The sequence below is a fragment of the Gossypium hirsutum genome, chromosome D05 (assembly GCF_007990345.1).
Source record: "Gossypium hirsutum isolate 1008001.06 chromosome D05, Gossypium_hirsutum_v2.1, whole genome shotgun sequence".
NCBI classification, from domain to species: domain Eukaryota; kingdom Viridiplantae; phylum Streptophyta; class Magnoliopsida; order Malvales; family Malvaceae; genus Gossypium; species Gossypium hirsutum.
The window spans coordinates 16,353,405-16,365,294 of NC_053441.1; the positions used below are offsets into that span (position 1 = coordinate 16,353,405).

The 11,890-nt window shown below is 34.5% G+C and overlaps 2 protein-coding genes and 1 non-coding gene across 5 annotated transcripts; 2 read left to right on the top strand and 1 right to left on the bottom strand.

Moving 5' to 3' along the window:
- The first annotated feature begins 3,066 nt into the window (after window positions 1-3,066).
- LOC121218103 (U4 spliceosomal RNA) lies at window positions 3,067-3,217 on the top strand. The gene has a single exon (XR_005914366.1). It is a non-coding gene; the product is annotated as a U4 spliceosomal RNA (small nuclear RNA).
- Window positions 3,218-3,627: 410 nt separating this feature from the next.
- Window positions 3,628-6,642, top strand: LOC107902663 (high mobility group B protein 9). 3 transcript variants are annotated; one of them, XM_041094025.1, is made up of 6 exons: window positions 3,628-4,448; window positions 4,653-4,731; window positions 4,840-5,002; window positions 5,162-5,260; window positions 5,891-6,249; window positions 6,353-6,642. In XM_041094025.1, the coding sequence occupies exons 1-6, from the start codon at window positions 4,273-4,275 to the stop codon at window positions 6,458-6,460; spliced, it is 984 nt and encodes a 327-aa protein (XP_040949959.1). In that variant the 5' UTR covers window positions 3,628-4,272; the 3' UTR covers window positions 6,461-6,642. The 3 variants fall into 3 exon arrangements, with proteins under 3 accessions (XP_040949959.1, XP_040949958.1, XP_016684289.2); XM_041094024.1 differs by having other exon boundaries at window positions 3,629-4,448; window positions 6,331-6,642; XM_016828800.2 differs by having other exon boundaries at window positions 3,639-4,448; window positions 6,344-6,642.
- Window positions 6,643-8,192: 1,550 nt separating this feature from the next.
- On the bottom strand, window positions 8,193-11,496 carry LOC107937579 (mechanosensitive ion channel protein 8). Its single transcript, XM_016870481.2, has 5 exons — window positions 9,686-11,496; window positions 9,466-9,589; window positions 9,088-9,381; window positions 8,801-9,003; window positions 8,193-8,720 (listed from the first exon to the last, which is right to left on the bottom strand). Exons 1-5 carry the CDS (start codon window positions 11,119-11,121, stop codon window positions 8,432-8,434), a joined length of 2,346 nt encoding a protein of 781 aa, XP_016725970.2. The 5' UTR covers window positions 11,122-11,496; the 3' UTR covers window positions 8,193-8,431.
- Window positions 11,497-11,890: the final 394 nt, after the last annotated feature.

An 11,890-nucleotide genomic window follows, 5' to 3' on the forward strand; every position in this document is an offset into this window, starting at 1 on the left:
TAGATTTTTAGGTTAGAAATGAAAAAAGGTTAAATTGTAGAACAAATTGTAAATTTTGAGTAATAGGGACTAAATTATGAAAATTTTGAAATTTAGGGATTTAAGTGAAATTAAAGAGTTAAATCTAGTTTAAAGTGGAAATTGAATGAAAATATAAGATTAAATGTAAAGAAATAAAGTTAGTCTCGGTTTAGGGACTAAATAGAAAATTAGGCAAATATTGAGCAAAAATTGAAATATGCAATATGAAATTGAATTGTGTTGTATCGATGAATTTTAATTGTTTTAATTTTGTAGCTAACGTCGTACCGAAATCCTCGATTAAAAAGGGGAAAGATAAAGTCGACGTGGAATAGCTTGGAATTCCTGGTTTGTATTTCTATAATCCGAATCTAATTATTAATTATTGTATTTTGATTTAATGCTTATGGTAAGTGGTTGAGGTGAGTATTTGATATTTTGATATTGAATTGAATTAAAGTTAATGGAAATTGATTGAATTGATATATATATTATGATTGTATTAATTGTTTTATTTGAATTGAATTTATGTGACTATATGAAAAATTGATATTGGTTATTGGTTGTATTTGAAATGTGAAATTTAAACCCTATTAATTGTATCAGGCTGGATCGGATATAGATGGCATGTCATAGGATTGAAATAGTTCAAGAATTTTTTCGATTTCGAGTCGATGAGACACTGGGTGTCAAATTATTACTTCGAATTAATTCAATGAGGCACTAGGTACCAATTTACTTCGGTTTAGCTGATGAGAAACTGGGTGTCAATTTATTACTTCGAATTATCCGATTAGGCACTGGGTGCTAAACTGGTATGTTTTGGTTGGATCTCTGTATCCGTCCGAGTCCGAGTTGTGTTAAGAGGGGTAATTAAATGAAATGATACCATGATCGATGTTGGATAATATTATATGTGAAATGAAAATGGGACTGTGAATTGAAATATGGATCGAGACACATGAATTGTGTATTCATGAAGTGGACATTATTGTTGTTTAAGTGAAATGTGTATTATATTGTGAGAAGCTATTTTATGGCAAATAATGAGAATTGAGTATGGTATAAAATGATGTATTTATGATTTGAGTATTGAGTGGTTAATGCTATTGTATAAATAAATGTGAATTTTAAATATTTAATTGTGTTTAATATTTAATTGTGTCTATTATATTATTTTGTCTTTAAATATTCAGATTATAGAAATACCATTGAGTTTTACTCAGCGTACGGTTTTGTTTCCCGTGCGCAGGTTAGGTACTTAACTTTTGATCGCCGATTAAACATCCAACAACGATCCCAAACTCAAATGCGATGATGTTTATCCTTTGTGTCGGCATGTACCTAAGGTGTCTAAATAATAATTATTTTGTTGTTTGATTGTAAATGAGGTTATAAGTTTAATTTTGGTTGGTTTTATACATATAAATATGTGTTTGTTTTTGAAGCTATATTATGGCATGGTAAATTGAACTAAATCTAGATAGGTGCATGTGAATTTTAATTCTATGTTTAAGTGCTCGTGAACTAGGCAAAATTGTTTTGGATTTGATATGTTTATAACTTGGATTAAAATGATGCTTTGATGACTTGTTTTGATGATATGAAATGTTTGAAATTTCTGTTTGTTTAATCTGTAAACTTCAGTAATGCTCCGTAACCTGGTTCTGGCGAGGGATACAGGTTGGGGGTGTTACACTTGTCTACCTTGATCGGTTTTTCCATTAATGAATTCGTTTTCTCCAAAAAAATTTTAAAAAATTATTTGAAGTCATAATATTTTGGCATAATAACTTATTTGGCCCTTAAACTTTACAAAAAAAAGTCATATTAGCATTCTATTTAATTTTTCGCTTTTTTAGCTCATAAACTTGTAGTTCTTTTGACAAATCACCCAAAAATAAATGAAAAAGTTAACGTTTTTTAACTTCGTGGACGTGGCGGCATACATGTGAATGGCCACATGGATGACACATCAACATTTAATTATTTTTTAAATTTTAAAAATTTTAAAAAAAGGAAAAAAATATTTTAAAAAATCATTAAAATTATTTAAAAATAAAAAAAATTATTTTAAAAAAATCATTAAAATTATTTAAAAATTATAACTAAATTATAAAAGTTGTAATTTATTTTTTAATGTTTCAAAAATTTAAAAATTAATTAAATGATGTCATATAATCTATGTGGCAATTCACGTGCATGCCACATCAGAAAAATTGACAAATGCTAATTTTTCCATAATTTTGAAGTGATTTGATAATAGAAAAAAGTTGAATAATTAAAAGAGACAATGAATTAAATGGAGGCTAAAATGATTTTTTTTTGTAAAGTTAGAGGGTGGAAAAAATCATTATGCCTGACATTTTTAAAGAAATATTTTTATTTTTGTTATTTTTTTGATTTTCTTATCAATAACTTAGAATTTTGTTAAGTTAAAATAGTTTTAATAAGATATATTTAGTTGTTTCTTTGAAAATTTATATATCTCTTACAGCAAACCGCTTCATGACATGTTTCAAAATAACAAAAAAGGTACTTGTCTATATCAACAAAAAAATATCTGTATAATTTTGCCTCTTTAAATTTCATGTGATCATAAAATACCAACTAATATATCAGTGACTAATGGTAAAAGACATTAAAAAGGCTTATTTAAATATTTGTTATTATTTGATGTATTAATCATGTATAATTTTTTACAGATAAGGACACGTCTTTAACTGGTTCTCCTTTGGAGCAAATCTCTTCGGAAGTTCCAGCTGTAGAAATCAAGTGCGACGCCCAGTGTAAATGATAATTGGTACAGATACTAGTGAGTCTGATTTATATGAAAGAGTGAAGTTGAATTGAAGAATACCCATGCAAAAGCTTTCTCATCTCCCATTTTGCGACTTCAAAACTAGAATCAAGTAAGGTTGAATGCCACAGGGATAGAGGCTAATAAGATCAGGGAAGTGATGCTACAAATCCCACATCACTTGAGAATATGCTGCTGATGGTTCCTAAGTCCTATAAAAGGACAACGGCGAGCTGGGCTTAACCATCTTTGCGCTTGGGGCAATGACGCAGCTCATGAGGTTCTAACCGAGGCGCGTCTATTGCTGGTTGAAAACTATTTCCAAACCCCCTCTTAGGCCTGGGCTTGTCCCTGGCCTTCGAGAATTTCTGGAAGGGCTCCCTATGGGGTAAAGCCCTACAATATCTAGTATAAGCCTGAGCTAACGTTTGTGGTAACAAAATGGTTCCAATTATTCGCGACTTTCCTGGGCCAAATAATGTTCTGCATTGAATGATCCACTGGATATCCAAATGGTCTGTTTCCCATGTAAATGAAGTCTCAGTTGAATACTTCTGATTTTACTAGACAGCTATTCTAGTCACCAGGGGCGGCGAAGACAGGCCCCAAAATGGTAAATTTATAATATAATCTCTTCAAAATTTGAAAAAAAATCGCAAAATGATAAAATGAGAAAATTATACTTCAACCCTTAAAAAATTTATTATTATTTTTTCTAGCTTTTCAAAGTCAAGCTTACTGAAAGGCTGAGATACGTTATTTCAACTCGGCATAGAACGGATATAAAGATGACCCAGTACTACCAGCCAAGTAGAAAGCAATTTGACCAAAGATCAAGAGACAAGTAAGAGAAAGGTTTGGAGCTTTTTAAGATATTTGATTTGTTATAAATCTACGATGGAGATGCCTTTTTCAACCCATCAAAAGCGTACGCTGCTGCACTACAGAACTGGAACCCAAAAAAAGACTATATGCCAGATATCTTTCAACAGATGTACGCTAAGATATGTTCAGAAAATCATCAGAACAAGAAGCGCAAGTGCATGTCATCGTTTGGAGAAAGCAAAACCAGAAAGAGCAAATCAAAACCCCCTTTCAGCTGCAGAGATGTCAGGCTTCGAATGACACGAGAGAAAAAGATAGAGGGTGAAAAGAAAACCAGTGTATAAATAAATAATGAACATAGCCGGTGTAATTTAATAACCCCAGTAGGACCTTATTCTTGATTGGTTGGCCACTCCAAATCCCCAGAAAAAGCCGATTTTGTGTAATCCTTACTTGCTCAAGCGTCCAAAGACCCCGTTTCTTTAATTTCACCTTTTTTTTTCTGCCCCTTCCTTAATTGTAATCTTATCATTCTTCTCTTTGTCATTATCCTCCATAAAGTAGAACTAGTATTCCCTCTCGCACCTTCTGTTTCTTTCGACTGGTTTCTCCGGTGACCACCATTAATGGACAGTGGCAGCAAAACAACTCCGTCTTCCGTGAAAGCCAAGGGTCGAAATGGGGTTGTTGAGAAGAAAGAGTACCCGGATTCGCTAACCTCTCATGAGGAAGTTGTTAAGGACCCTATCGTTTTCTGGGATACTCTCAGGCGCTTTCATTTCATCATGGGCACCAAGTTCATGTAATTCTCATCCTTCTCTCGGTTCTCTTTTTTTTTTTTTTCTTTCGAGAGTAACTTTGGTGCTGATTATGTATTAGATATATGAAAATGTAATGCGTTTTCTTTAACTTATCAAATTTACACTGTTACTCCTTTAAAGAAAGGTAATGTCTTTTCATGCTCCTTTGCATTTATCTTTGTTTTGACGGCTTCTGTATTTTAAAGGATTCCTGTGATTGGAGGAAAGGAGCTAGATTTACATGTTCTGTATGTAGAAGCCACCAAAAGGGGTGGTTATGAGAAGGTTAACCTTTTTCATATTTTTTTCTTGCGATTTTCATCTAAATGCCACTATCTTGTAAAGTGTAAAACATCTCACCAATCTTTTGCTTTGATTGCTATGGCTGAGTAGGTAGTTTCAGAGAAGAAATGGAGGGAAGTGGGCAGTGTTTTCAAGTTCTCTCCAACGACGACGAGTGCATCTTTCGTGCTTAGAAAACACTACTTCAGCCTTCTTTACCATTACGAACAGGTTCATTTTTTTAAGATGAAGGGTCCTCTCAACACTCCTACGGGTATGTGTTCTTTTTTTCAATGCATATGTTTGTTTTTATTGCATGGATTTTTCCTTTTTTTCTTTTATTTATGGCAGAAAACTGTTATTTGATCTTACCCTCTTTGTTCCCTTGTTTTATGTAATTCATGTACGACTCTAATGCTCTACGTCTGTGCAGTTGCATCTCCTGTCAACGACCCTTCATGCAGGCCTGAACTGGCTCTCGTGGAATATTCCCCTCAACCGATAAGAGAATCCCCAGATCCACTTATTGAAGGTGCTTCCTTTTTCCTATATTAATCCTCTAATTTCTCCATTTTATTGTTTTCAATAGGGAAAGGTACGAGAGGATAGAGTTAGTTTCATTCCCAATCCACACAACACAAATATGTTCAAATTTAATTTCTTTATGCCCCAAAATTCGGTTTGATTTGTGAGTGTCAAATAGGCAAGGGTCATTATGATACCGTAGAAATCTAGCCATTTTATTGGTAGGGTCTTTGATATTTAATCTGTATGTCGATAGCTTAGTGATTTCTCAATCTTATTTTTTCATATGGGGTCCGGCTATGTTTATCCATAAGTTTATGGTAATATGTGGCTATGGTATTTATGATATTTGTATATTTTGCTGTCTCTATCTATGGTTCATTCCGATGTTTTCAATGGCATGGTGTTACATAATAACCTAGCAAACATTTAGTTTCGCAAGGCATTTCATGTTCAAATCTGCACCCAACTGCTTCTGGAAGCAATGTGTAACATTGACATTTAACCTAGTTTAAATGGATTATTTCTAACTACATTTTGTTGAAGCTCTTAATCAATAATGGTAGAATGCTGCTTTGAACATCTCCAGGCTTGCAATTGATTAGATAACCTTATCTGATATGGTTCTCTTTTGTAGGAACTTCCTGTTTCTCAGTTACGGGAACGATCGAAGGGAAGTTCGATTGTGGTTATCTGATATCTGTGAGGTTGGGTTCCGAGGTTCTTAGTGGAGTGCTTTACCATCCACAACAGCCAGTTTCTGAATATAGCAATGCCATTGTCCCATACAAGCAAGTTCGCAGCGCTCGCCATTCAAGGAGGAGGAGAAGCAGAAGGGCCGGGGACCCCAGCTATCCAAAACCGAATCGGAGTGGTTATAACTTTTTCTTTGCTGAAAAGCATTATAAACTCAAATCACTGTACCCCAACAGAGAGAGGGAGTTCACTAAAATGATAGGAGAGTCTTGGAACAGTCTCAGCCCAGAAGAAAGGATGGTAATTGCAAAACGATGAAAGAGATCTTATTTAGTGTCTCTTAATCCATACATTTTTTCCCCAATATGCTATGATATGAAGTTATTTTGTGTAGGTGTACCAGAACATTGGATTGAAAGACAAGGAAAGATACAGGAGAGAATTGAAAGAGTACAAAGAGAGACTGAAGCTGCGGCAGGAGGGTGGGGAAGTTGACAAACCTCATTACTAAAAGGGCTATGTAAATAATTATAACAACTGCTTGCTATATATTGGATGGCTTGCCTCCTATAGATGTTTTAGCTTTATAAATAATCTTTTTTATATATATATGGAAGACTTGCATTCTAATCTCTACGCTTCTGATTTGCTGCGTTCAGAAGCGATGTGGGATTAAGGATTTGGTTTATTTTATTTATGCTACATCATCATCTGGCAACGTGTCTACTAAATTTTTGTAGAATAAGTTGTGAATGTTTGGACTGTTTACCCCCGAATGGTCAAGATCTGCATACAGTCGAAATAGGTTAAAATAAAATTAAATAATAGAATTTTATTGTTCAACATAGAAAAATAATTTTAAGAAGTGTTTTTGAAAAGTATGGTTTAAAATTTGAGAATATTTATTTTAGACATGTTATTATCATAAATATATATTTAAATAATATTTAAATTAGTTAATATTATTATATTTTAGTATATGAAATATAAATTTTAAATATTTTTAAGTAATAAATATTAATTATTTATAAAATGTAATTGGAATATATAAATTATATTTTAAATATTTATGTATAACTATTAAATATTTGTAATTAGTATTTTAAAAAATATTTTTTTATTTTTAATTAATGATTTTAATACATTTGTAATTAAGTATAAAAAGAAAGGAGAAAGAATTATGTTATTAGAATATTAAAAAAATAATTAAGGACGTGTTTTTAGGAGAGAAAAACAAAAAAATTTTAGTAAAAAATAATTTGTTTAGTGTAATTTTTTTTCTAAATATATTTTTAAAGCCAAAAGTACTTTTTCTTTTTCTTTTTTAAGGCATTACTAAACAGGCTTGAACCAATTGGATGTTGGGGGAAAATCAGGACTCTTACAAGTTGGACATCTTTCATAAGTAGCACCAAAAATGTTGTGGGCTTTTCCACGGCTATGTTTAGGTTCTTGGATATGATCTTGAGAATATTAGGTTTTGCCAAATCTAGGGTGAAATGTTTGCATTTTTAAAGTGTTTGCATCAGAGTAATGCACTTTGTCATTCAGTCTTGGACAAAGTATTAGAGATTTATACACACTATTTTACATAGCAGGCAGAAAGAGATGATTATACCTGCTTGTACCTATATTTGAAAGTTTAAGGCTGAATTTGAAATTTAGTTATGCGAGTAATGTTTACCCTATTTCTTAATTATGTGATTAAACATTTAATTTTCACGTACATTTTATGGTTAATTGTTTATCTTTTCAGAGAACATTATGGCCCAAGAGATTACTTATTGTTTTTGGTGATAGATACATTGATTATAAAAAATATTGTCTTCAACTATTTATTGAAGGTTAATTTGGATAATATATTAAAATTTAATGTTTTTTTTATCTCTAATATAAAATTTAATTTGGATCTTGAATCTATTGATATGTTAAATCTTCAAGTCTTACTCTCTTTTTTCGACATGCTAGAAAAGTTAATTATGCATAATTTGGAAATTTAACGTTAATTTCTAATCCACCTATTAATTTTAGAATATCTAGAGATATTTAACTTATACTTTATTTATATAGAGATGTTTCATTTTATTTTCTGCTTTGGTTTTAACAGACTTGTTTTCTTTGGGCCTGTTTCGGTTTGGGTCTGTTGGTTTTTTAGTCTAGCATAATAATTAAAGCACAATCCTTTTCTTCAAAAAAAAAAAACTGTGATTATTCTTGTTCTATATATACATGCCACATCGATATTATCAACATAATCATTTGTTTTCACAAAATGTTATTCAACTCTTTGTACCATCCTCCCCAAAACATACAGTAAATCTATACCCATCTATATTTAGAAGCTATCCCCCAAGTCATGGGATGGGACAGTGCTTTGTTTTGTCTTGAACTTACTATCTAGTAGACAGAAAGATGGATATTGAGGCAACAGTGCTCTCAAACTCCCACCAAGATTATTAAATCTTCTACACCAGTAATTAGCTTAGCTAAGACAAGTACTCCAATTTGAAGGCAGCCTGTGTGAAACCAAATTAGGCATGTTCCTCACATTCACATCCATAGGCAGCAACCGATATTCAATGTCAAGCTCTTTAAGTATTTTAATCGTTTCTTCAAGTAAATGGCCTCTCCTAATCCATCTCTCCGCCATGTTTTGGTAGTTCATTTTGTGCTTCGACGATACCGAAAACTTCAGCTTGTTCATCTCTTCTACATCCGTCACAACCAGCAGTGGGTTACGATGCCAGTGGTGCTCCCTGCTCTCTATGTACCTGGAAATTGCACCCTTTCCGTATTAGTAAACCTCAAATGCTTACACATTTGTTTAGCTAAATCAAGACGCTTTATTTACCCAATAATTCTTTCTTTCATGGTGGCAATCTTCTCTGGTGGAGTTGAAACATGGATGCAAAATTGAATTGTTTCAACCATGTCTGGACTTCGGTAGAAGTTTCCAATGGGCTTGGTAGACAATACGCTGTTCGGATATACAAGCTTTTGGCCATCATACCTTAAGAACACTGTGGTTAATATATTCATTTCTTCTACTACCATCTGAGGCCCAAATCAGCAAACGTAAGTAATCAACACACTGACCCTGGAGACAAAGGAAAAGAAGGCAAGTGGTTTTTTTATTACCTGCACTCCATCCACCTCGCAGCGATCACCGACATCGAATGGATGCATTATGAATAAAAAGATTATTGCTTCAAACACAGTCTTGCATGTATTCCCGAAGATAAACACCACCAACAGAAGTTGTGAGCTTATGAATACAAGGAAGTGGGTGACAGGGATTCCGAGTATGATGAGCCAAATTATGATAATGATAATGGCTACTACGATGTTCAACATATTGTGGAGTTCATCCACGGCAGTTTTTGTGTCATTTAGGGACAATGCAAGTGCTTTTCGGTCTCTGAAGGCATTGACCTTGAAGATGAAAAAAAGGTCTTTTAGTGTGTTTCTAAACAAATTAAGACAAAAGAAAAAAGAAGGGAATTCCACTCCCATTACCAGCCAATTGGTGAGAGATGCCTTGTTGATTTCTTCGTCTTCACTTCCTGCTCCGAAGACTTGCAATGCCTTTATAGCTTCATCTTGACCCATAAAGCGCATAAGGTCTGTAATGTAAATGCATCTGATAGGAGATTTATGCCATTAAGTTATCAGCATTACAGCATCATTGGACATTAAACAGTTACAAGTTTTGAGGCAAGGGAAAGAGGAACTTTACTGAGACTCTGGCTTAGCAACATTCTGGAAAATCTTGTTAGCTGCTTCGTTTGCTTGGTGTTCACTCCTAATCTGCACTGAAGATTCATCATCTCCCTCACAGTTGAGTATCTGCTCATCCAGGGTAGTCAAGTTCCTGCGGCTAACCATATTAATCATCCTCCTCATATTCCAAGCTGATATATTCTTCTGATTCAGCTTCTGAAGGTGGTCGAGTTTGATATTCTCAGCTTTCCTCTTAGATATTAGCTTTGAAATCCTGGGACTATTCTTCACCTTACTGGTTTTTTGTGCTGCCTCAGTCCTTGGAGGAAGGGTGCTGGTATTTTGTGAGTCCTCAATCTCGGGTTCATTATCCTCTTCTTCTTCTTTGTCAAACAAGGGAGGACCATAGAGTATCTCAAGGACGTATTGATTGAAAAGAGCTTCCTGGATTCTGTCAAAGAAGGTTTTTACATGGAATGATGAAGCAAGGACTTTAACAAGGAGGGTTTTGACGAGCCATATCAAGGTAGCCACCAAGAAACATATGAGAATCTTGGTTACGTATGGTAACACCTTGCTGTTGGTCTCCTCCTGGACTTTGTCATTTATTACCAAACGCCACATCAGCAATACGAGACCTAACCAGAGGCTGTTCTGAACGGGCTTTCTCAATCCATACACGAAATAGAGAACTCGTTTTCGCAGAAGAAAATTGCGCTCGATGAGGATCACAACTAATCGGATTACCCAACCCGAAACAAGTCGTCCACAGATTAATGCCAAAACCATTATCTCCCATTTCCATAACTGAAGGTCGCAAAGCCTTAGACTTTTGATACCAGGGATGGAGACACTACAAACTAAGGCTGCTATAATTAGAACCAGACTTAACCACTGAAGTATCGTCAGTAAATTGAACTTCAGTGCCTTGTATTCATCTGGATTGTCTCCCTCGTCATTGTTATTTTCCTTGAACTCGTCTTCAGAGTACATACTGTTGCTCCTTCCATATCGGTCCTCAAGTGGGTCAAGCAACCTGGACTTGGTTTTATTCACCAATTGCCTCCATGAGTTTTGACGAAGGTAATCAGTTGAATCACACCTCAAAAACTGTCCTCCACCCAAACCAGAAGACCATTGGGGTGCTTGGCCTGAGATGTCCTTGCTCTTTTGCCGCACAGCTTCAGTCAACACTTCATGAAATGAAACTTTGGATTTCCTGGATGAACCTGAAGGTTGTTGAACCCTTGATGTGTTGTTCCCATTTTCCTTGACAGCAGCATCGCTACTGTCGTCTATGTTGACGATCACTTCTTCTCTCTGCTTGCGAGCATCAAACGACTCTGCCGTATGACTGTCGTCGGAGTGAAGCAGGAGAGGTTGCTGTTCAGGGTTTTGTTGCTGTTTGGCACTAGAACAGTATGATTTCAAAGACTTTCTCAAGGGTTCCATTTCTCAACTTCTTTGTAAGAAGAACTACTGACCATTGAATGCACCTTATAAATGGTAGGAGAATAGGGAGTTTTTCCGAGGGAAAAAAATGGAGAATTGTTTGCCGTTGAAAGACGATGGAGCCAAAGCCAAAATTGTATTCGTGAAAACACGCTTGTGTCATGAGTCATGTGATTAGAAAGATTCCAAGAGCATATTTTTTGGTAATGGAGTCTTTTTCTTCTTTTTTTTCTGCCCTTGTGCCTAGCATAAATCCCCATATCGACTGAGAAATTCTCACGTAGATGCTTTTCTCTTGGAGCTCTAGTATTTACGATTCCACGATAAATGGTGCTCTTCTAGTTTGGTTCCAGACTGAAGAGTCGGAACGCTTGAGTTACATTGTATCATTGAGTTATATAAGAACAAAACCAAGCCAAGAGAGTAGAAAATAAATTGAAAAATGAACAAGAAAAAAATTCAAGTTTGTGAACCCTGCTTAGAGTAGTGTTGATAAAGACTGACAAAATAAAAAAGGGATAAAAAGCCTACATAATCGAATCCGATATCTTGAATGATCTTTATATCGACGGTACCATATGCATTGCATATATTCTCTCTACTTGAAAAAGCCTTCTTCAAATATGCATTCGAGTATTGAGCGATAAGCTGTCACGTACGTGTTTATGGCCTTTCTCTAATCAGTGATTATTCGTTAACCATCAAGAACCATTGAAAGAATAATTAAAATGATTTAACTTCCACCACATTGGGGAATCCACTGTCCAAC